Source organism: Acipenser ruthenus, chromosome 11 (assembly GCF_902713425.1).
Source record: "Acipenser ruthenus chromosome 11, fAciRut3.2 maternal haplotype, whole genome shotgun sequence".
Lineage (NCBI taxonomy): Eukaryota > Metazoa > Chordata > Actinopteri > Acipenseriformes > Acipenseridae > Acipenser > Acipenser ruthenus.
In genome coordinates, this window is record NC_081199.1 from 41,015,458 (window position 1) to 41,040,601 (window position 25,144).

At 41.2% G+C, this 25,144-nt stretch overlaps 2 protein-coding genes across 45 annotated transcripts in view; one reads left to right on the plus strand and one right to left on the minus strand.

Moving 5' to 3' along the window:
• Positions 1-17,562, minus strand: part of LOC117426789 (leucine-rich repeat flightless-interacting protein 2) — a 63,339-nt gene extending 45,777 nt beyond the window's left edge. For 11 of the 44 annotated variants that reach the window (XM_059033960.1, XM_059033958.1, XM_059033961.1 and 8 more), the window contains exon 1: positions 16,637-17,560. In XM_059033960.1, coding sequence (XP_058889943.1) covers positions 16,637-16,726 — 90 coding nt within the window. In that variant the 5' untranslated portion in view covers positions 16,727-17,560. Of the gene's footprint in view, positions 1-16,636 lie in introns of all 44 variants that reach the window. The other 33 variants (XM_059033979.1, XM_059033978.1, XM_059033980.1 and 30 more) reach the window with 12 other exon arrangements.
• A 1,477-nt stretch (positions 17,563-19,039) lies between these two features.
• Positions 19,040-24,615, plus strand: LOC117426262 (ras-related protein Rab-5C-like). The gene is made up of 5 exons (XM_059033431.1): positions 19,040-19,201; positions 21,565-21,969; positions 22,685-22,836; positions 24,178-24,303; positions 24,514-24,615. Exons 2-5 carry the CDS (start codon positions 21,795-21,797, stop codon positions 24,613-24,615), a joined length of 555 nt encoding a protein of 184 aa, XP_058889414.1. The 5' UTR covers positions 19,040-19,201; positions 21,565-21,794.
• The last annotated feature ends 529 nt before the right edge of the window (positions 24,616-25,144 follow it).

Genomic DNA, 25,144 nt, shown 5'->3' on the forward strand with positions numbered 1-25,144 from the left:
TCAAGATGTTGACTGAGTCACATCTCAACTGCTATACACACAAAGCAAGGGAGTGATGAAGGTATATACTGCAGATACTGCAAGCATATAGTTTCAGCACAGTTAGAAAAAAACACAATGATCAACACAGTCATTGTTTTTTGCTAGATGTTATTTTTGATTGTGATGCCATAAATCTATTGGGGACACAAACTTTATAGCGCAGTGCTAAATGGTACAGTACACACATTTTTGTGGTTTACACAGTTCTGCTCAAATTCTGCCCTTGCTGGCAGCAACAAATCATTTGAAGGGCTTAAAACATTTAATGGTTAGCAATTTATTCAAACTATGCGAAAAAAAGGTCCCTAAGAGTTTTTACCATGCAGATGTTTTCCATTTCAATGCAGGACTCATAACCCCTCTCTAATCCCCTATGGACTAAGGAGGAACTGGATTGCTACCTTTTAAAAGGCACGATTCTTTTAATTTTATTTATTTATTTTTTTTACTACTGCTATAAAACTAACATACAATTAAGTTATTTTCAGCTATTTCAGCATGCTTTTCTTTATTTAAATAAAGTCAAAAACCCCAACGCTGCAGTCAGGATGTTGTGTTTGTTTATTGGGGGGATTTTGCTGCAGTGCTCTGCCATAGAAGAAGTCACGGATTAGGAACATGCTGCAATCAGCGCTACGTACCTGGCTCCTGTATAGACCCGCAGGGCTTGCAGGAGGTACAGCAGAACAGGACTTACAATCGCAGAGCACACTCAGGGGCCTGCAGAGGGCGCCCAGGAGCACCAGATGCAGTACAACCAGCCAGGGAATGTGAGATTACCAATGTGAGACTACCACTCTCCTTTTGACAGCTGAAAAAAAGCCTTTAAGGAGGTTGCTGAAAAAGTGGGTTACACGATTATTACACCAACAAAAACAGAAAAGGAGAAAGGACCACAGCTCTGTGTCTTCAGAAGAACAGCGTTGACCCCCTCTACTGTGGGCTGTTCTGAGCCAACAGATACTGTACAAAATTAATACAACGAAAGGCTATACAAAGCACCCATGTACTGTACTGGCTTGCAAACACATAGTTTTCTACAAGGGATTAAATTATTGTTGCGTTGGTGGTCATTACTGTGGATACAGTGCTCAAATTCTGCATTATCACATTCAAGATTATTCACTTCTTTGCAATGCAGTGATTTTACACATTAGTGCAGTGATGTGTCAAGCTAGTTAAGCGTGATACTGAATCAGAAGCCAAGACCCTGGATGTATGAAAGAATGCTAACGAAAGAGATGGGCTGCAGACTGAGAGAAGGGGGGGGTGCCTTGTAAGAAGAACAATACTGTATGCAGTTCTAATAAAGTGAGCTCAGCTACTAATTAGATGGCGATGTTCAATGCCTCCTGATGTTGGCTGAGGTTACTTCAATCCCGACACACATCAACAGGGGGCGCTACAAGTTCAATATACAAAGTCTTCCATTGCCCGACCTCAATATGTTGCATCTCAGTGGCTCTGCCCACGTGTATAGAAATCTTTAGGGCAGATGCATACATATTAAGAGAAACAAGCACCTCATGCATACTGTAGAGATCACATACCATAGCCAAGGGAATCCTGCCCAGCACATACAGTGTTACTGTGGGGTTGAATTCAGTAAATGCAACATACTTTTTGAAGTGCTTTCAAAATGTGCGAAAAAAAACACATTTTAAAACAGGCTGTCTTGTGTAGCACAATAAACTTCACCTAACTTACAGTATATAATGCAATAGCCTGTTTACTAAGGTACACTTCTGAGTGCGATACCCCTACATGAATAACCTTGAACAGTCACTGGTATTGCAGTGGGTAGCATCATGACGCGATCAACGGCTGCGTCAGTCTGAAAGGAATCGTCTCATTCACCTTCACTACGTTTAGCAGCCAAAACATAAAACATGGATGCCTGTGCTTTGCAGGGTCATTAATCTTTACAGCCTCTGTCACAGAACTGAAAACAGATCTGTGGGGGAGGAAAGAGCTGCAGGCAATAAAAATGAGCATTATAAATATCATATGGGAGATACTGAAATTGAAGAAGGAATCTATGAAAAAGACCTAGGAGTTTATGTTGACTCAGAAATGTCTTCATCTAGACAATGTGTCGAAGCTATAAAAAAGGCCAACAGATGCGGATATATTGTGAAAACTGTTAAATTCTTCAAGAAGCTGCTTGATTAGATTCTGGGATCAATACGCTACTAACAACCAAATGAGCATGATGGGCCGAATGGCCTCCTCTTGTTTGTAAACTTTCTTATGTTCTTCTGTTCACACAGGCACAATCATGCATCATCTGCCACTAGAGGGGGGCGCTGGGGTTTAGGTCCCGGACTGGGTTAACAATGTGACAGACAGCACAGCCACAGGCTAGTGCCTCGCTCCTTCCTCTTCAGCACTGGGCTTTGCTGCACAACAACAACTTTTCTCAAGTCTGTTCTCATTTGTCTTTGATGTCCAGACTATTTTCACTGAATATTCTCTCCCTGTGCAGCAGATATGAGGATCCCACCTGACACCACCTAAAGTCCTACTTGCAGAAGGGTTACGTGTTTCAGATGGGGTTCTAAAACCTGTTGCACAGTGTTGTGCTGAGTAAATTGAAAAGGGACCTACAATAAAATCTACTATGCCAATAACAGGTAAGGAAGTGTTCTTTAAGCATTGGTTTTGTAATGACCACCATTTGTCCACCCAAACTGTAACTAAGTGGGGGCTGGCGTGAGGCTGGAAATGACCCGGGTAATCAAGCCAGACAAATATCACATCAGCCTCTTAAAAACACCAAGAACCCTTTACCTGCAGAATCAGGAATTAACACGCTTCAGAATGGTCAGGGTCCCAGGAGTCGATGAAACAGCACTTTTCAAGATTGGAAATGCAACAATGTTTATTTCCACTGGAAGAGCTTTCATCTCTCAGCACTTTAACTTCACCAGCATTACCCTTACGGTACATCAAGAAAATAATGTACTGCAGCATGCTGCTGTTCTGTAACTTGACTTCCCACTCTCCAACAAAGTAGAATGTAAGGATGTGTTACAATAAGAGGAGGAAAGATCAGTTACATGGCTTTCAAAAGCAAGGTCTTTCTAAACAGACAATTACAGCAACTTACCAGCTAATAATGCTGTGAAATCCACACCCATATTATTGATAATGCACCGGCAGCTATTAACTTACAAAGACACCTTCATCCAGGCATCTGCACTGAGGCCTGTGAAAGGTGCCGGGCATGTCCTTCTGTTCACTGACTTTTTGTTTAACTTTTCTGCTTCAACTTTTACACAGGCAAAACCCAAGATCAGCCTAGTTTTTGATGCTTTTTGCAATATTTTTCCGTTTCACGGATTTACTCCAATCCGAGTTTGTACTTTATCCATATTGGATCATCGGTTCTACTCCTGTCACGAGAACATTGAAAAGATTTGTAATTTACAGTAGCAATGCTAAAGGAAACATATATAATTCTATGACAAATGTTTTGGTACTAAATCTATTACATTTAAGTGCTTAACAGTTACAGATTAAACATTTGAATTTAGCCTGGTATTCACTGATTGGAGGTCAACAGTTGACCACAATCCTGTATGCCCCACTTTGGGTTTTTTTGAGCCACAGAGTGGGAAGGAAAGCCTCATTTTAATATACTGCACCTCAGTTTGCAAGGCTGCAGTCATTGTAATAACCTTTATTTCTTAAATATGCTAGCGGATGTACAGTCGCACTAGTCTGTGTTCCTTTTGTACTTATATCCTAAACTTTTCCTTAAATAATTTTTTTTTTTTAAAAATAAATAAATAAATAAATAAATAAATAAATAAATAAACAGGGCAGTGCACTTTCAAATGTTCCTGCATGTTAAGATTTAGAGCAGAGCTCTGGGTTTTGACTTGGCAGGTTGCCCACTTCACCATCTTAAAAGGGGAGGTCATTTACACAAATCCGGCAATTGTTTAGTCATTGACAAGCAAAAGGAAACGCGGTATTTATTAAACCCAGACCTTGCTGTATTTTAAATGAATACCTGAAACACAGTGAAGTGGATGTGACAGGAATGAAGATTGTTCAGTTACAGCGCTCTGCAATATAGAAAAAGTAACCAAATACAGTACTTCTAAACGACTTCTGGTACCACTGTAGAATCACAGTACATGTAGTTACTGGTGGAAACCCCAGTTCTACTACTGTAGCTTAGTTCTATTCTAGTAAACTCGCACAATAACCTGCGTTATCCTGTGCAATGGACCGTGACAAGAGAATTCAATTAGCCAAAGAATCCTCTGGTCCCAGTTGCACAGGAGTGCAATACCAGCCAGGTGGATATCACCTTCTCCAGAAGAGACAGTATTAACAGTTCCCCCAGGATGTGATCAACTCACAGTGCACATACAGTACTTTCTGATTAAGATGGAAGGATGTTGTCGTACAGTAGTCCTTAAAGTTACATCCTAAACAAGGTGACCAGGTGTCATTGGCTATCATTTGCACTGTCTAATAATATGAATAAATATGGTAAAACATGATGAAAAGAAATGCAAACATACTGTATGTTGAATTGTATTGCTAATAGCTAAATTCTGAATACCAGACTTTTAAAAAAACACAGGTTAAAGTTCTGTAAATCCAGTAGGGCCCAGTCTCCATAAAACCCAGTAGAAGTACTTGATAAGTCCAGCTGTTTGGAAACCTATACAAATACGGCTGAGATTTGGTTCTATAAATACTGTTCATAGGGGCTGATCGTGTATGTTGACGCATGAAGTTTCCAGCTGCTTTTCATTTCAGCCACTAACTTGCAAGACTTTCATAACTCAAGGGCCTAATTGCATATGAGGCTTCGCTTATTATTTTTTTCTTTTAAAAGGTAAACCAAAGTGGAAAATAGGGTAATCAAGCCCGAAAGATTAGCCCCCTGTCCAAACTGTCCACTCATGCTCATCTTCACTGGGAAAAAAAAAAAAAAGCACAGGGCCTCTCAACACCTGTGCACACTTCCTTTGGGTACAACAGTTCTAAAACTCCAACTGCATTTAATTAAGGGGAAGTGTCTACAAATCATTATCAGCACAAACCACATGCCTTCCCGTAATTTAACCCACACAATGCAACTCCTTTGTGTTTTAACATGCAACTGTAGTTCCCCTCCCTCGTCCTCACTCTGTATCACATGATCTGCAGGCCCCTCTGGATACTCTCAGACTCAGTTAACCATGACACTGCATTATTAAAGAGTTGTTAACTGTTCCACCAATCAGCCCGCACCGAGGATAAAAGCTGTTTAAAACAGGAAGAGCATGTGATAACAATCTCAACAAGCCGTTCAAAGTCATAAGACCGACTTCTTTCAGCCCTTTTAAGGGAGAGCTCTGTTTTCTAAATTCAGCAGCACCTATTTCTTCATCATTTCCAGAATTTCTTATCGAATGGCTGTAAGACTGTGTGTCTTTTTAAGAGCTATTAGGGTCTTTTCAATTAACTTATCCATAAAATGAGGGCACTAATAAATGGTTGGTTTGGACCAACTCCGTTTGGACCACATCTGTCACTAGTCAGACCCCTATTGTATATTTGGTTAAACAATTATTTAGTGATAAAACACACCAGGAAACCTTCCATTAGTAAATCAGGGTAACAACACTGTGCATGCAGGGGTGCATACACACAGAGGTGTGTTATTCCTCAAATGCATGATGACATCACTGTTTAGTGCTGTTGGAAATCATGGAGGACTAGTCATATACCACATATGTACAGTATTACCATATTTACCATGAATCATGCACCAATTACAGTTAAATGTGTCTACATTTAATGGCATTATTTTGTTGTTGCAATGAGTGAAGGAAAATTGACCAGCTTGGCACTTGTGAGTACTGCAAAGCATTACCACACCAGTGCAGCACTACAGTGTGGACGTTAGTGGCTTGTGAGAATTTCCAGGGTAGCTACAGTATGTTTCTCTTGTCTCCTCACACCATTAAACAGATATCCATGCTGAAAAAATGTGACCTAGAACCCTATAACTTAACATCCAAAAATGTGAGTTAAGTGCAGGACAGGCCCGGATTACTCTGATAGTGCTTCTAAAAGGCACCTCCAGAGTTATTGGCTTAAACAAGTACATAGGAAGTTAGCGGTGCTTGTCTCCTAATGATTAAGGTCAGATTAAGAGAGCACAGATCTTAAACACCCGACAGGGTTCTCTCCTGGTCAGAGCCAGGGAATCCAGGACTAATCCTCTTTCACCAATGTGCTCCCATTAAGCATCTATTACACCCCCCAAGTTTTTCCTCAACCAGATCACAAGTAGGGCTGCACCGAAGGGTACATTTGGACCTTCGAAGGTTAGGAACACATTACCGAAGGAAGGTTCGAACCTTCAATGGTACTAATTTGCATAATTTACTGGTGACGTCACCATAGCTACTAGTTTATAGTTTATTGAAAATCCTATTATTTTACGGGTAATCAGATCTTTTATCTTGTTTACTGATGCTGAAAAATGAGTCCATGCTTTTATTTCTTTTAGATTAGATTATTGTAATTCCCTCTTTGCCGGACTCACTAGCCATGCTATGTCTCGGTTGCAGCTTGTGCAGAATGCTGCTGCTAGAGTTAAAACAAAGAAGACAGCCCACCTTACTCCTGTGCTGGCATCTCTGCACTGCCTCCCAGTAAAATACAGGATTGATTTTAAGATTTTAATGTTAACATATAAAGCTCTAAATGGGATGGCTCCAGATTATTTGGCAGAGATGTTGACTCCCTATGAGCCTCGACAGGTATTGAGGTCTGCCAGTTGTGCCCTTCTCTGTGTTCCAAGGGAGAGGCTAAAGAGGAAGGGAGCAGCAGCCTTTTGTGTTCAAGCCCCTCGACTCTGGAACTCCCTGCCAGTTCAAAGTGCTTCCTCCCTGGAAATGTTCAAGTCCAGGCTCAAGACACATCTTTATAACTTAGCCTTTTAATTTCCACTTTTTAAGCTTACTTGTATTTGTATTTTATTCTAATTTTTATTGTATTTTTAAAATTAAAATACTGCTCTGTGTTTAACTGTCTGTAAAGCGCTTTGAACCATTGTATATGAACGGTGCTCTATAAATAAAGGTTATTATTAATCAATATAAATTGAATAAAACATTCACATGTATTTTAAAAATACATAATATGGAACAATAATCATGTGTTTATAATTTAAATAAAAATAAAAATGCACGTTGTTTATTTACATGTAATTGATGCTGCTTGCGATATGTATAGTAAGCTTGCATTGCACCAGCACCAACTGCAGCGGACAAAGCTTTATTTAACATCACCGTTCCAAGCAGGTTATCGGTCACAGTCACATTTTATTACTACTAAAAATATTTATAATAATATTAATAATACTAATAATAATAATAATAATAATAATAATAATAATAATAATAATAATAATAATAATAATATGAACTTACGCTTGTCAAGTGACCCCAGAGATTGGTTGTGCCTCCATGATACGAGTCACTTGCACAGTTGCATTCAACTTTTTTTTTTTTGGTCGTCTGGGCATTTAACAAAAAAAAATCATAAACAGCAGAGGGGTTTCGAGACATTTCTTTCAATACAGCTTACGCTATACAACATTTTGCTGTCAAGATGGAGAATGAAGAGATTAAAGGTTTGCTGGAGCGGGGAGGGGCGGACGGTGCTCAGTTTTCGAAATTAAAATGATTAATGTTGGTGTATATTTTGTATGTTTCAAACATATTCCACCATATCACTTACACTGTCTTGTACACTAGGTATTTAGTACATATTTTACTGAAGCAATACAACCGCTACAGCTACCACCCCATTGCTTTGGCATACTATACCCTGCTCCATACACAGCAGTGGCACAGTTTAGCGTCGCTATGATTTGATTATCTCCTGCTAGATGAGACGGGTATTGCCACGCACACCTGTAGGAAGTCTACAGTGAATGTGGGTCACTTTAAATCTCCTCTGCACAAAACAGCACAGCATGTGTTTTTGGCAGGTTTTTTTTTCATGTTTTTATTTGTTTTCTCAAGGTATCACCTGTCACATTCCACTGCATCTCGGATCAAACAGAAATCCTGATGGATACCGACCCTTCCCAAATGATTTAGAAACGAATCAAGCCAGACAAAAATTGGAAAACACCCCCCCACACACACACATTCCAAAAAGTTAACGCCACAATGTCATTGTTTCATTCCGTCATTCCTTGTTGATTAATACAAGACTGAATTCATAACCTCATGGTCAAATGGCACCCGTCCAGCCTGCCAGAGTCTGGGCACGTAGGCTGCCATGCACACACAACCATTCAGGAGTAAGGTTAAGACTACCCCAGTCCTTACCTGCTTAGCGTAACCAGCTTAGCATGCTAATTCACAAGAAAGCAGATGGAGCAGACTTCAGTTACACGCTCAAAGCAAACAGTTGTATTTCTTTAACAGGCGATTGATCAATCAACTGACTTCAGCACCATGGAATGACCCACCGCTCCTTCACCACCAGTTTGAACTTAATAACCAGCATTACCTTTCTATTGATCCACAAATCAATACCTAGAACAGGAACAGGAAAATACGACCATTCTTATATTTGTCAATCAGCTCAAGATGTTTCTGCAGCTAAAATTAAGCAATAGTAAAGTTTATGGACCTATTTAAATGTGTATTATAGTGTACTTTTAATGAAAAAAAGTCATTTGAAGCAGTTCTCCCTGATAGAAATGCAGTTTTATAACTCCACAGTGTAAAAGTTGCCAAATACAGGCGCACACTGAACTGAACAAACTCAAGTAGTTTGGACTTTTTTCCCTACATTTCCAATGAAAGTCGGTGCAATAAGCAAACAAGCAAACAAACAAGAAAACACATGACAAATACCAGTCGTTATCTTTATATAAACATGGTAAAAGTAGTGTCGAACCGATAACCCCATGCAGCGGTGTGGAGTAGGTTAGGGCTCTGGACTTTTGACCGGAGGGTCGTGGGTTCAATCCCAGGTGGGGGACACTGCTACTGTACCCTTTACCTAGATTGCTCCAGTAAAAACCCAAATGGGTAATTGTATGTAAAAAAAAAAAAGTGTAAAAAAATAATGTAATTGTAAATAAAAATAATGTGATATCTTGTAACAATTGTAAGTTGCCCTGGATAAGGGTGTCTGCTAAGAAATAAATAAATAATAACTTGTAAGCTTGTCAACCACACAGAAGATACTGTGTTTCACAGCAAGCTGTACTGTGAGCCCTGCCTGCCAATTCAACCTCCATGCCTTGCACCCAGTCCCTGGAGAGAATACCAGTAAAGGCATGGATAAAGGCTGTGTGAAGAAGGGCTGGGAGTGCTTCAGATTTCTAGAAATGTCAAAGGATTCCCAGAAAGTAGGCATAGAGCTTCAGAAGGGGTCAGTAAGTAAGACAAGGTGTTATTTATTTTTTACATCAGTCAAAGCCTCCTGCATGCACTGCATTATGAATTATGGCTTGAATTAGTAACAGTACTACTGCGGTATCATTAACAGATGCCAATTGATGCAGGGGATTGGAAGGAGGGAAACAGAAGAAATATGATGATTCAAGAGCTTACATTATTTTCTCCTATATGACCTTGACCCCTGTGCTTGGTTATTTTTTTTTGGTTTTGTTTGTGTTTCTCTGCAGCCGGCTCAGTGCTCCCTCCCTCTGCTGCAGCGAGTGAATGAAGCAGCTGTCAAACTGCCCAGTCTTCTCTCTGAACAGCTCAGATATCAGGGGACTGAGCAGCTACTTCCATATTAGTCCACAGGAGAGCAGCCCCAGGGCAGACAGATTCCACCCTGAAAGAAAACCCACATTTATAAACAAACAGTCTGCATGACAAACTGGATTAGGAAAGTCTGTCCCCATCACAGAGGCAGGGTGCGGTCGCCCAAACAGCGCATCTTCACTACTGATGTATCACCACCACTGCGCAATACCTTTACAGTCGTATCTGGGGGAGATTGTGCCCACCGCTCACCCAATTGTGATGAAACCAAATATGAGCCTTCCCTGGCACAGGGTCTTGAGGGTATCAGGATCTAGATCATTGTGTGACCAATGTTTGCATGCGCTCCGGGTTCTCCTTGGAGGGGCTAATGAAGGATACTGTGCAAGTGTAGAAGTGTTTGCCTGATTGTCATTAAACTGTGGGTAGAAGATTCCCTTCCTCATGTTGTGGATCAGGGTGATGATGTCCCAAAGTACTCTTTCTGGATACAGACCTTTAATGTAGATTCTACATCCCTGACTTGGATTTGTATTGTCATTTTTCATCAAAACATAATAGCGTTTATTTAAATAGGAAGGCTGAAAAGTCTGTTTATCTGGATAATTGCCACATACTGTAGCCCATATAAGGACAGACAAAAGTATTATGCCTATCACCATGATGAACATGCAGGAGACAGCAGTGTATTTGTATTCAGTTCTCCTGACTTATTTGTAGGTCACCTAGATTAAAATAAATAAAAGCAGATAAACTCTTCAACATATCAACTTTTCACAAAGTGCAGCATTTTCCAGACAAGGTTCCTTTATAAACAATGTGCCAACTACACAAACATCCTGCAGATATCCATGCAGAATAACACGTTTCTGATTCTCAAGATTAGTACTGCAAACACGTACTGCACTGCAAGGACAGCACTGACTTTCCAAGCGTCGTTCTCACTGCTGTACCTGTACCATTACTCAAACCACACAGCCCAGGACACACCGAGCCAAGCAAAAAAGGAGCATCACAGTCGATGGCAGAACTGGGACGAGAAATCAGGAACTTCTTCAGTAACACAGGACATGACTGCAACACAGGACATCTAATTAGGCAACAATGATCAATCAGATAACTGAAGACAAAATATCAACAAGCAGCATTGCTACTTTAAACAACCCTATCACTGAACCCATCTGGATGAGTCACACAATTGTCCGATCACCATTTAAAAGACACAGCGATTTGCTTAACTTTGTTGCAGCAGGGCTTTCAAACAACCTTCCCTGTATAGTAAGTGCAAAATAAACTGCATTGTCACACAATCGCTGACCTTACTTTGTCAGACAATGCATACTAAATGTACCCAGAGCTCAAACAAAGCTTCTCCCAAGTAGAATAGTAAAAATGTCATTCAGTCAGCATGGCGGAGTTTACAATACCTCAGAATCAGGACCCTTGGGATGAATGAGGAAGTAGATTGAGCAACCCTCCCATCCCTTTCCAGCTCTTGGGAGCCTGCTTGGGTGCAGTGTTTTTAGACAGGTTGACTATGATTAGCATGTTGAAAGCTTGCCTCGGCCAACTCCTGGAAACTGAATAGCGGCATTCCATTCCAAATGCTCAGATTTCGGCCAAACCCATGTTAGCGGTAGTGGGTGGCATGTTCATTAGGCACATTTCTCACACTTTAGCCTCGTAGCCCTGTGACACGACTCCCGTCTCTGTCGCTCTCTCTCCTTCAACATCCACACTGATGAGAAACTGATCTGCTCCTTTGGGCTCGATTGCTTATTCAAATCGGGCTCAGGCACATTCTGCACAAGAGTTTTTAATTTACATAGCCAACAGCCAATTTGTTAATTATTAGCTGCCGACCACACAGTCTCACGAGCTGTCTGGCAGAGACAAGCTGCTAACATCGCCTCTGCCAGACCACACTTAAACTAAACAATAATGCATTAAATCACTCGTACTATAATCCCAACACAATACAACAACTCCCCACTAACCATTCTTTTAAATATACTCCAAAATAAGCCACCATTCTTTTAAATAAATACAATACATTTATTTACAAGCAAGGTTTTGCCCTGAACCACTAGAGAGCAGGTCTCTCTTCTGCCCTGCCACAAGCCCCCTGAGACATGTTTAGGCGTTGTAAAAGAATCCCCTATTCCACACGTCCATGTTCTTACAAACACTGTACAAGGACTCGCTCGCAGTTATAGCAGATCTTTAAAAACAAGTAAAACAATTGCTGCTGGCCTCATACAGTATTTGCATGTGCCTTACCAAAAGCAATGAAGAAGTTGTATCCCTAGTAGCATAAAACTCACGTAGTCTGTATAATATTATTAAAATAAACAACACTTTGCAGAGTTCAATTTCAGTACAACTGCCAGGAAAGTCTTCATATCAGGCAGTAATTTGGATTCAAAATGAAACAGGACTAAGACCATATGTGTTCACACAACTGTAGCCTACTGAAAGCTGGCTGTTTTGATTAGCAGAGCAAATGCAAATAGCTTTGAGTTGCAATAAAACACTGGCCATTTGTTTATTAGTTTCTTCCAAAATCACCAACAAAAGACGTCACGGCGTGAATACACAAGCAGCAACGTGACTGACTAACAAGAAAAGACGAACCAAAACGTTACTGCCCGATCTCGAATCATCCATGACATACAGGCAGCCGTTTTCAAAGAAGAGTCATGATCTTCCTGAGAAATTCAGAGAGAAGCTTTTACAATTTCAGCGTTTCTTACAAACAGTACCAGCTTAGACAGATCGGAAATGCTGGAGAAATCCCAGTAGTTTTCGACATGCCAAGCAATACCAGTTCACAAATTGGGAGAAAAACAGGTGTGAGTAATCACGACTGGAAATGAGAAGCAGCACATAACTGTAATGCTCTGTGTGAAAGCAGACGGACGCAAACTGTCTCCATATGCATAACTGCGGTTGTATTTTTGTAAATAAATATTTATTTTATGTTTTATATTTTCCTCAAATTGAGGGTGGGAAATTTGGGCTGTGTCTTAAATTCGAGGGCATCTTAAATTCGAGAGAATACGGCAAACTACTTTGCAGACAGATTACACAGTAGCCACTGTGCACTGAAGCTGCATGTGCAGTGCTCATGGAGCCCACAGGGACAGGCTTCATCAGAAACAATAACCCTTTCTCTGCCAGACTGGATCTGCACCCTGTCAGACAAACAGCCAGTCCAGTGCCAAACTGTTTGAAACATTGATTTGGTTGAAACTTTAGTTTACTTTTGCAGTTTCATTTTATTCCTGTTCAAAAAGTGCTTGCATTTAAATTTTCATCACCATATCCAGGGAAGGAAATACGACTCCTATTGCATAGCAGTTTCACCCATTCCAGGTTTTACTACGAGCTTGATTAGCCACAGTGTATAGGTAACAAGCTCAGGTGCGTCTTATTAAACTCATAGTAAAACCAGCACCGCCCCCTCACTCTTCAGCAGGTCAATAGCCTCGGGCCCAGTCCATGTTCCACAGTCTCAATTGCTCTCAGTCCCGATAGGGCATTTCAATAGTCCCATTAAACTGTCTAGCAGTACACGGTCCTGTGTCTTAAAGGAAAGCAAAACTGGAAAAGTGACAAAACAGCTGTGGAGGAACAGCACAGGAGGAGGAGGTTCCTTTAAATTATTTTTCCAATCAGTAAAACGTACCTCGAAAGCCAGCAATTTCTATGTTCACCTGATTAACAGTTGTTTTCATTTCACAATACATGGAATGGATCTTTGTCAAAAGGGACAACAGTCGTATGGTCCAGGGACAGACAACTGCAGTCCTTGAATAGCAAACTGTCCAGGTTTTTGTTCTAACCACGGCCTTAAATGCTTGCATTACTGTCGCTAGTGCCAACTAACTCTATTCACTTTTCATTCTCTTGCACATAAAATACTAGGTGTTGTACTGTACATCATACTACAACATAATTTGGACTTCACAGGAAATTGGACTGTTTGTGACACAGGATTGAAGTTGTGTGCGTCCCTGTGTACGGTACTGTAGTTCAACACATACAAACACTGTGCCATCCTCACAACAGAATATAGGAATATTTAACCTTGCAACTGCCCATAAAGGCACTGCAGCACATACCGCTCACAAATAGATAGCCTTTCCATCTGCAAAAACATGAAGCTATAAACTGCAGTCATTGTTTTATTAGATACCCCAGCATGCGTACGCATGTGCCTTCAGTGACTGAGAGGTTAATTATAAACAGAGGGGCTCTTATTTATATTAGTGTGGAAACCTCAGTGACGCATTCATGAGCACTTTCTGTTTTGAAGGGTTAAAACACTATTTCTGTTGTTATTGTCGGCGGTACTCATTGGTTTCACTGTTAATTAGAATTCACAGGCCTGTGGAACACACACTGAAATGAGTGCATCTTGCTTAAGTTACAAGTGTCCGCAGCAGTGTAACTAAAAGCTCCACATCTGGCTGAGCTTCATTTATTGGGCAATACAGACTGGTGGAAACCATTTAAAGGTAGCTGGGAACTTCAGTTTTTTGTGTGTCAGGAGCATGAGCAACAGCCTGTACAAGCTGTACAATACAATCACCACCACAGTCATGACTTTATTGGTGTATTTTTGTTGAAAGGAAGAGTTTGGAAAGGACCTTGGAAAACCATGTTTTCAAGACTGACGTTTCATGCAATTAGCCCTATTTTAAACCATAAGCTCCAGTTCTTTCTGAGGCACTACTGTCTATTCCGAGTGAAGAAAAAGATAAATAAATTGGAGTATGTACAGTACTGTCTGTTTTACAGTGGCATTGACAGACACACAAGATAAAAGTAACCTGCCTGCCCCTTGGAAAATCGCTACAGTAGCTGAGCTGGGATTTGAAGCCAGCAGGTTCGGTCTGCTTGCTCCCAGACAATCGGCTCTGGCCATTGGGCCAGCCTGTTTCTCCGAGCTGCATTCCCCGACACTCCTCTCCTTCTATTAGTAACCCTGAAGAGCAAAGGCAGGATTAGTTGCTGCACAACTATGTACTCACACAGAGGGGTTCCAGTATGAATAAGGTGTTAAACCCTGGTTCTCAAGTTCCAACATGTTATGTGGCTTTCATTTGTACTATAAGTCAGTGATGAACACAGAGCAATAACTCTTGCGTGTTTTAAACTTTTGAAAGTGTAGAATGGTATCAGCACTGAGCTTCAATGGTGATCCAAAAACACATGTATGCGTTACCTGAGCGCCAGCCATCCACCCACTGGTCACCCACTACAACACAGCCTTCCTGCATGCCTGTCCTGGGAGTGCAGGGTCCACCACCAGGTGGGAAGGTCATACTATGTGCAGATCTCACAGCAGGCAGCCGGTAACAGCTGATCTTTGAGGGAGAGCTATTTTTAAACCTCTTGTTGCAGAATCTCCCAACTCATCAGGATTGACATACCACGGCCGGCAGCTTGCTGGTTCACAGGACCTGACACTGCATTTAAAGGGACAGCACCCCCCTTTACAGACTGAGCTCCCCGGGTGCTGTTTACAGCTGCAGTAATGGAATGGAGGGACAAGCAAACAATGCACAATGACAGGAGAGACAGGATGCTAAGCTAAAGCCGGCTCTATACAAGGTGCAATCATATAAATGTGGCAACATCCGGCTTCACACTGGGTGTGTTTGCTAAAGAATCAGCTTTTGCATCTTAGCCTGCCATGCACTTCTGTTGCATTCTGAACATCCGTTTCCTTGCTCCGCTGCACGCTCAATCTCTTCCGCTGGCAGTAATAGTTTTGCATGCGAAGCAAACAAACATAAAAAAAGATCCCTTCAGTGTCATAGCCGAGGTAACTGACTAACAGAGGAAGGCTTACTATAGTGAATGAGCACACCTCCAGCACTTCCATCAGGGCCAACACTCATTTCATCACCCAGGGCCAGCACTATAATCAAATCTGCACCCAAGAAAGACCCTTTCCAGTCAGGTACATGTCTAAAACGCATACACAGTGATACCCTGGAACTCTTAGTACAGTTCTGCCACACAGTACCTTGACAATAAGTGGAAAGTCATGTCAGCAAATTTACATCCAAATGCAACGCTAGAGGAACAACATGTAATCGATGCTTTTAAAAGGTAACAAACTGAATTAAACACTTGTGAGTATGAATGTGATGCAGTGCTGCTTCTCAAAACAAGTGCAGCAGCGTTTGAAGGCAATCCCATCAAATTCCTGGCATCAGCATTAGAATGGTAATGAGTCAAAGCAAGCGATGTAACCGACTACTTGGCACAAACCGCACTACCACCCTCGTGTCGGATACGATCTACAGTGCAGTACTGACTGTCTGGACAAGTCGTCTCCATTTTGGAGTTAAAAAAAAAATTGTGTATAGGCAACCCCAATTTCCATATTGATCAGTCTAGTTTCACATCCAATCACGTTGTAATCGAACGTGCATTTCATCTTCGTAAGACAGTTCGGTCAGGCAGCATGCATAGGCAGGTTCGGAAAAAGCAGGTTTCGACAGTAGAACTGGCTAGGTTTGGCTATGCTGTACAGAGACGGTGAAGGAACATAAATGCCTTATTTGTTTTTATTTAAATACAGTACACACACTTTTCGCTTTGGTTAAATTGTTACTATTCCCAAAGTGATAATAATGTAAATTGCTGTAGGACGTGCCGGAAAAACAAGTAACATAAAAGCAGCCTACCTAATTCATATAACGGACCAGCGCATATATATATATATATATATATATATATATATATATATATACACACACACACGCAATGTGGAATTATTTGAAGAATGCATCGTGTGTTTGTATTTGAATCATGACACTTACCTCTCTTGCAATTACATTTAAGGCATCGTCCTCGGCCGTCAATCGGTCTCTGTTAGGATTCCTTTTTCGTCCAGGACCCTGGGTTCCCATTTCCAAAATCTTAATAATATGTGTTTAAAAAAGAGTAATATCAATCCAGAACCCCCCAAATAAATACACTGCTTTAAAAATCTTGGTTAATAATTCCAGTATGGTTACTACTTCTAACCAAGCGAAAGAAACCGCTACAGCACAAGGGGAAGGAAATTCCTTAGATAAAGCCGATTACAACCTCCGTGTCTGAATCATCAATGACCAAATGCAAGCAGCCTATCGCGTCTCAGCTCCAAAGGGTCGCTTAATAATATATATGTTTATATTACACATAGCCAAGACAGACAACCGGGGGGGTCGTCTTCTGGAACTCGAATCGGTCTGAGTGATAGACACGGTTACAATGTTTTTAATACGCTTAAAATATGCGCATTTTTGATCATCAGTCCGCCTTTATTTATTTATTTATTTATTTATTTATTGTATTCCCACGCTATTTAGTCATGTATTTCATGCTGAACAAATTCTTGTAGCCAAAAGAAAAAGTTACATGAACTATAATATGCAATCCCGGATGAAGACTAGATCACAGCGAAGAACACATTCCGGGGTCGAATCAGCTTGCGGAGCCACTGCATTTGAACAGCGGTTACTCTCTGCTATTTTTATACATGAAGCAAAAAAAAAAAAAAAAAACAGCAAACGCCGGGGCTCCTTAAAGCCGAAGTACACCAATTGCAAACACTTTCTTCACCGTTTTGCTGTGTAAACTTGTTCCGCTGTGTTGGTTTTTCTTCCTCTTTTGGTTAATTTTTTGTTTCGTTTTTTTGTTTTGCAAAACAAAATGTCGATACTACTTATCCTGTCCTCCTGCCGTGTCATTTGAGCCAGCAGACAGACAGCCTGTCAATTCAGAAGTTGACAGCTGCAAAGCCCAGCTACCGCTGGTCTTGCAAAGTCACTTAGACCTGTCAAGTCACAATGCGCCGTATTCATAAAGCACTGACGGGCCGGTGAATACATAGCATGACACGCTAATTAAAAATGATTTAATTTAAGACAATCTTTCCAGCACATTTTCAAAGATAATTTGCGAACAAGTTATTTTTTTCAAATATTTCTTTTTTTACAATTATTAATTATTTGTATTTTATTTATTACACAAACTGGTTTCTGGCTGTTCGTCACTTATTCCAAAAGGAGTAATAAAATAAAATAAAATAAAATGTGTTGTTCCATCACTTAAATAGTTGACTCCATTTATTTATTGTAGTACTTTAAAGCTAATCGATTGCATTTTCTTTCTTTCTTTTTTTTTTTTGTAAAAGGTCACATTTTTTTGTCAATTTATATAGCAGATATGCAGCAATACAGTTACTGAATACAAGCCACGTGTTCTTTTTACGGTATTACTGCTCACCCTGGTGGACATGGGACGAAATATAATTACATATATAATATATAGTATTTGTTGAACATTGTAATGTATCTTGTTTTATAATGAAACAGACATGCCAACCCTCTCTCAAAAAAAAAAAAAAAAAAAAAAGTGGATACAAATAAAATGTTCTTTTCACTACCTCAATAACAATCCGTTAACGCACACTCTCAATAAACCAGACAAAAGAGTAGGCTGCTTTTACGAAATAGGTTGCTATTTACAACAATGCTGTAATAAATAAGCATGACTTGTTCAATTTAGCCAAATATGCATGTTACAAACGCAGTTTATGTCATTATAACTATTTTTCCATCTTAAAGATCATTTAACTTATTTTTGATGTCCCTAACTTCCACAGATGCGTTCCGTGTTTACTGGTTTGAATGCCCTATTAAGGGTGCTTTGTATAAATCCGTGTTGCTGTTTCTTAGATCCTTAGTCACCAGGGTTACCAGCTAATACCCTTTCTTAAATCACCCCTAGGGATGTGAAGCTGCAGTTTGGGCCGCTGTTAGGAAATGTTAAACCTCAATACAAAACCACAGTTGCAAGCCAGTACAATCTGAGCGATTCATAACAGTGTAAATCTAGAATGGTTTCCATGAGTTCCTAAGACAGTTGAACTTTACAGATACAATGTTTTAATTTCTCTAGAAATATCTGGCATATAGAGAAGTTGGGATTTCAGTGTTTAACAGTGTCTTCACATTGGTCTTTAAGTTTAGGGTAAAGTTGAAAAACTTCCAATGTATGAGCAATGAGAATCTTTCCAAGTGAATTTATCGTTCTGATGTGGAAGTGAAAGTTCTTTTTTTTACAGGAATTGAGTCTGCATGTGGTTTAATCCAGACAGTTACATCCTGTCATGGACAATATGATCAATAGCAAAGATCGAGGCTGATTCAATAAGGGAAGAGTTACAATGAAGGTGGAGTTATCTTCATCTATTGCTATAGAAATGTGTTTTATGTGCCTTCCCAGAACTCAGAACGTTGTTTTTACTTTTATTTTCACTGTTGTCTTTTGTGGGGAAGCTGGATTTTTACGTGTTCTCTCTCTACTATGGATTTTTTTCTTTCTCCCATTTACTAGTAAGTATTAAACATTTTACATATCATCCCTAACTACTGCATGGAAGACATTGAGAAAGACTTTTATTTATTTATTAGGTTTTTTTAGTATGTCTAAACATTTTACATAAAGGAATAGACAGGTTAGTGTTATAAACCGCTAAAATACATCACAAACACTCAGCAGACAGAATATTTGTTCCGTTGTTTAGCAATAGTCTCATCAATTGTTTAACAAGTGGTTTTACAGTAAAAATTGATTGCAAGTAGCAGTTTCTTGGTAATCAAAAATATGAAGATGAAAAAAAAGTTATTCAAGTGTGTTATTTATCACAGAACAAATGAATTCCTGAACACAAAGCTGAATTAAAGGTGCAGTACAGCTACTCACTCATTATTCATAGTGTGATTCCTGTAGCTTGGTCTGTTGCTCCTTGAGTGGACTTTGACTGCTTGCCCCCCACCCCGCCGCTCCTCAAAGCTGATGGCGATGGTAATGGTGATTGCGATGGTGATGGTGATAGTGATGGCGATGGTGATGATGGGGATGGGGATGGGGATGGTGGTAATGGTGATTGCGATGGTGATGGTGATAGTGATGGCGATGGTGCTGATGGGGATGGGGATGGGGATGGGGATGGGGATGGTGGTGATGGTGATGGTGATAGTGATGGTGATGGTGATGGTGATAGTGATGGTGATGGTGATGGTGATGGTGATAGTGATGGCGATGGTGATGATGGGGATGGGGATGGGGATGGGGATGGTGGTGATGGTGATGGTGATGGGGATGGGGATGGTGGTGATGGTGATGGTGATGGTGATGGCGATGGTGATGATGGGGATGGGGATGGGGATGGGGATGGGGATGGTGGTGATGGTGATGGTGATGGGGATGGGGATGGTGGTGATGGTGATGGTGATGGTGATGGTGATGGCGATGGTGATGATGGGGATGGGGATGGGGATGGGGATGGGGATGGGGATGGTGGTGATGGTGATGGGGATGGGGATGGTGGTGATGGTGATGGTGATGGTGATGGCGATGGTGATGATGGGGATGGGGATGGGGATGGGGATGGGGATGGTGGTGATGGTGATGGTGATGGGGATGGGGATGGTGGTGATGGTGATGGTGATGGTGATGGTGATGGGGATGGGGATGGTGGTGATGGTGATGGTGATAGTGATGGCGATGGTGATGATGGGGATGGGGATGGGGATGGGGATGGGGATGGTGGTGATGGTGATGGTGATGGGGATGGGGATGGTGGTGATGGTGATGGTGATGGTGATGGCGATGGTGATGATGGGGATGGGGATGGGGATGGGGATGGGGATGGGGATGGTGGTGATGGTGATGGTGATGGTGATGGTGATAGTGATGGCGATGGTGCTGATGGGGATGGTGGTGATGGTGATGGTGATGGTGATGGTGATGGCGATGGTGATGATGGGGATGGGGATGGGGATGGGGATGGGGATGGTGGTGATGGTGATGGTGATGGTGATGGTGATGGTGATAGTGATGGCGATGGTGATGGTGATGGTGATAGTGATGGCGATGGTGATGGTGATGGTGATAGTGATGGCGATGGTGATGGTGATGGTGATAGTGATGGCGATGGTGCTGATGGGGATGGGGATGGGGATGGGGATGGGGATGGGGATGGTGGTGATGGTGATGGTGATGGTGATAGTGATGGCGATGGTGCTGATGGGGATGGGGATGGGGATGGGGATGGGGATGGGGATGGGGATGGTGGTGATGGTGATGGTGATGGTGATGGTGATAGTGATGGCGATGGTGCTGATGGGGATGGTGGTGATGGTGATGGTGATGGTGATGGTGATGGCGATGGTGATGATGGGGATGGGGATGGGGATGGGGATGGGGATGGTGGTGATGGTGATGGTGATGGTGATGGTGATGGTGATAGTGATGGCGATGGTGATGGTGATGGTGATAGTGATGGCGATGGTGATGGTGATGGTGATAGTGATGGCGATGGTGATGGTGATGGTGATAGTGATGGCGATGGTGCTGATGGGGATGGGGATGGGGATGGGGATGGGGATGGGGATGGTGGTGATGGTGATGGTGATGGTGATGGTGATAGTGATGGCGATGGTGCTGATGGGGATGGGGATGGGGATGGGGATGGGGATGGTGGTGATGGTGATGGTGATGGTGATGGTGATGGTGATAGTGATGGCGATGGTGATGATGGGGATGGGGATGGGGATGGTGGTGATGGGGATGGGGATGGGGATGGGGATGGTGATGGGAATAAATTAAAAAAGCACAAGTCAAAAAACAAGTTGCTTTATTGAAACCAATTCCGTGTATCTTTATTAAAATGTTGTATACCCTCCTTTTACAGCTTCTAGATGACTTGCCGGGGGTATCTGTTGCGACTCTACTTAAGGGATCAGTCAAAACTTCTCAGTACTCAATACTTTCGCCAGTCTCTAAACCAGCTTAATCAACAGTGCCCATCTGGATTCAAACATGGAGATCCAGAACAGTAGTTGGGAGTAAGAACCTTGGTGTTCCACCCCTGTGTTACCCACTGGAAGAGCATTGTAACCCTCGTAGCCCTATTCCTTGGCTATGTCAGACAAGAGAATTAGCAAACGAGGGAGGGCGGCCTCAGGGAATGCGCAGCTTGAGAGGAAGACCCAGAAGGCCAAGATGGTTCTGTTGGGAAGCAGTGGAGTTGGGAAGTCCAGCCTGGCTCTTCGCTTCACTAGGGATGAGTTCAAGAGCACCGTACCCACTGTGGGATGTAAGTGCAGCGCTAGGACTTGTAACTTTATAAGAAGGCTGTAAAAAAGCAAAAGAAATGACAGCAATTACGGTCAGATAAACTGCCACCCCCAAACTCCCCCTATTCAGCACACAACGTCACAATATTTCATGACACGCTGATCAAGGCGCAGTTCCTCTCTGTTCTTATATTTAGACAATAGCATTAGCACAGTGCCTGCATTTGTGGTATGTTTTCATAACCCAGCAGCAAGTAGACTGATATGCTTCCTTTTTATCACTCCCCTGTCATCAGCCCTGAGGAGTCTCTTCAGATACAGTAACTACATTGATATGCTTCCCTTTTATCACTCCCCTGTCATCAGCCCTGAGGAGTCTCTTCAGATACAGTAACTTGCTGGAACAGTTTGTAAGCATGGCAAACAACCAAGCAGTAACTATAATAGAAAATAAGTCACATGACATCAGACATGTAAGAAATGTAATGTTAGGGAGATGTAGATGATATAAAGTACTACTTTGAGCCTGTTGTAGAAGACCAGTAAGTGAAAAAATATACCAGCCGTGCCTTCAGTAAGGGACCTTTGCTATTGTGTACTAATTGGAGATCATTGTGCTATTTACATGAATGCTATGGACTGCATCTGTTGTGAAGTCAATCGATCTTTGAAGACAGACGACCTCCTTCAGCAGGTACTGTACGCTTTTAACACCTGTTCCTGCTTCTCGTACAGGTGCCTACCTGACCCAGATGGTGTGTTTACATGAGACCACCTTGAGGTTTGAGATCTGGGACACCGCTGGCCAGGAGAAGTACCACAGTGTCACCCCGCTGTACTACCGGGGGGCGAACGCAGCCCTCGTGGTGTACGACATCACCAACAGGGTAAAGGCTTAGGATGCCACCAACATAAGAGTTGTCATTAGGGAGGCCAAATCATGAAGCAGCTTCTAAAGCACACCAACATGCAATAATTCATTTATAAGATTATGATGACAGCTTCTTTCAAGCGGCTGCTGTATTCTTTTTAGTTCCTAATGACATTTTTTTTTTTTTTGGTGACCTGCTGTTTTCCTTCAGAGTGCAGTTATAAAGATATAGATATACTGTATATATATATATATATATAGATTTTACTGACAGTGTATATATTTTTTTCTTTTTTCTTTTATTGTAAAAAACAAAGTCAGCTAGATAGAGTAAATATTTCCCACTGATACCTTGAGACTATTGGCAATTTTGTGCGTCTCAGTGGTTTTTCACAAAACATAGGATTGTCAGAGCTGCATTATAGTCTCTGGGGTTTTGAACCTGTACAAGTTATGGATACACCTATAAATACAAGTACATTAACTGCTCTGTATAGAGCACTTGGGACATATTTTCAAAGCTGTTTCTCCAGTCTTTAGTTAACTGTTTTTTTTTAAAGTTGTTTGGTAGAATGAACAGGTGTTTTACCTCTTTAAAAAAAATAGGAGTTCATTAAAGACTGGAGTCAATGCTTTGAAAATATGGCCACTTGCATTTTGTTACATTATTTAATACATGCACTGTATTTACAGTACAACAATATTGCACGATCATGAAAATAACTTCTTTTTAAATGCATGTTGTATGGACTTTCATCCTCACAATCAAGGAATTGTGTCGTGAGAGTAGTTAGTATTAGGAAATAGTAACTGCAGTGTAACTACGTGTCATTAAATGACATGTATTTTGAAGTGGATCCAATATTTTAAATGTACTGTCATAAATCGTTGAATACTTTCTTAAGAAAAATAAACAGTTAAGAAAAGACACGATGAGTGTACATGAGTAGATGAAGACACGATGAGTGTACATGAGTAAATGAAAAGACACAACGAGTGTACAGGAGTAAATGAAAAGACACGACGAGTGTACATGAGTAAATGAAAAGACACGATGAGTGTACATGAGTAAATGAAAAGACACGATGAGTGTACATGAGTAAATGAAAAGACACGATGAGTGTACATGAGTAAATGAAAAGACACGACGAGTGTACATGAGTAAATGAAAAGACACGAGTGTACAGGAGTAAATGAAAAGACACGACGAGTGTACATGAGTAAATGAAAAGACACGACGAGTGTACATGAGTAAATGAAAAGACACGATGAGTGTACATGAGTAAATGAAAAGAAACAACAAGTGTACATGAGTAAATGCATTTGAGAAAGCCTTTTACACTTTTTTGTTTTGTAGGACACCTTTGTCCGAGCTCAGTGCTGGTTGCAGGAGTTGGAGAGACAGTATATTGCAGGAGAGACAGTGGTTGCTCTGGTGGGGAATAAAGCAGATCTCTCAGATTTACGCCAGGTGGAGCTGCAGGTACATTTATGCCAACCTACAGTACATACCATATGCTCCTTTGATTTACTGGGAAAAGTATTTCTGAAATTCAACCCCAGTTAGTATTTTTGTTTTTGTTGTATTTCGTATTCAGTATGTTAAATTGATATGGATAAATGATACATGAATATAGATGTTATATAATGCAGATAGTTTTAGATCTCACAGATCTCTCTTGCTTTGTAATAGGAGGCACAAAAACTTGCAGAAAAGAAAGGCTTGCTGTTCATGGAAACGTCTGCAAAGTCAGGCAAGAAAGTGAGTGAGCTCTTCGTGGCTATAGGTGAGTGAATGGTATTTATTGGAAAGTGAGTGAGCTCTTCGTGGCTATAGGTGAGTGAATGGTATTTATTGGAAAGTGAGTGAGCTCTTCGTGGCTATAGGTGAGTGAATGGTATTTATTGGAAAGTGAGTGAGCTCTTCATGGCTATACAGAGTGAATGGTATTTACTGGAAAGTGAGTGAGCTCTTCGTGGCAATAGGTGAGTGAATGGTATTTATTGGAAAGTGAGTGAGCTCTTCATGGCTATGCAGAGTGAGTGGTATTTATTGGAAAGTGAGTGAGCTCTTCGTGGCTATCGGTGAGTGAATGGTATTTATTGGAAAGTGAGTGAGCTCTTCGTGGCTATAGGTGAGTGAATGGTATTTATTGGAAAGTGAGTGAGCTCTTCGTGGCTATGCAGAGTGAATGGTATTTATTGGGGATAATAGAAGCAATCCACTAATATAAGGAATGAATGCTGAGGTGGGGGAAGTGTCTCACATACTCAAAAGCACACTTATAAGTAATCCTATAACATTCCCAAAGAAGGGAGTGGGC

What these genes read in the sequence shown, in the direction of transcription:
- LOC117426262 (XM_059033431.1), top strand. Translation starts at nt 21,795, where the DNA reads ATGTCAGACAAGAGAATTAGCAAACGAGGGAGGGCGGCCTCAGGGAAT. An exon ending in TGTACGACATCACCAACAGG is followed by an intron (nt 22,837 to 24,177) that starts GTAAAGGCTTAG and finishes TTTGTTTTGTAG; the next exon opens with GACACCTTTGTCCGAGCTCA. An exon ending in TACGCCAGGTGGAGCTGCAG is followed by an intron (nt 24,304 to 24,513) that starts GTACATTTATGC and finishes GCTTTGTAATAG; the next exon opens with GAGGCACAAAAACTTGCAGA.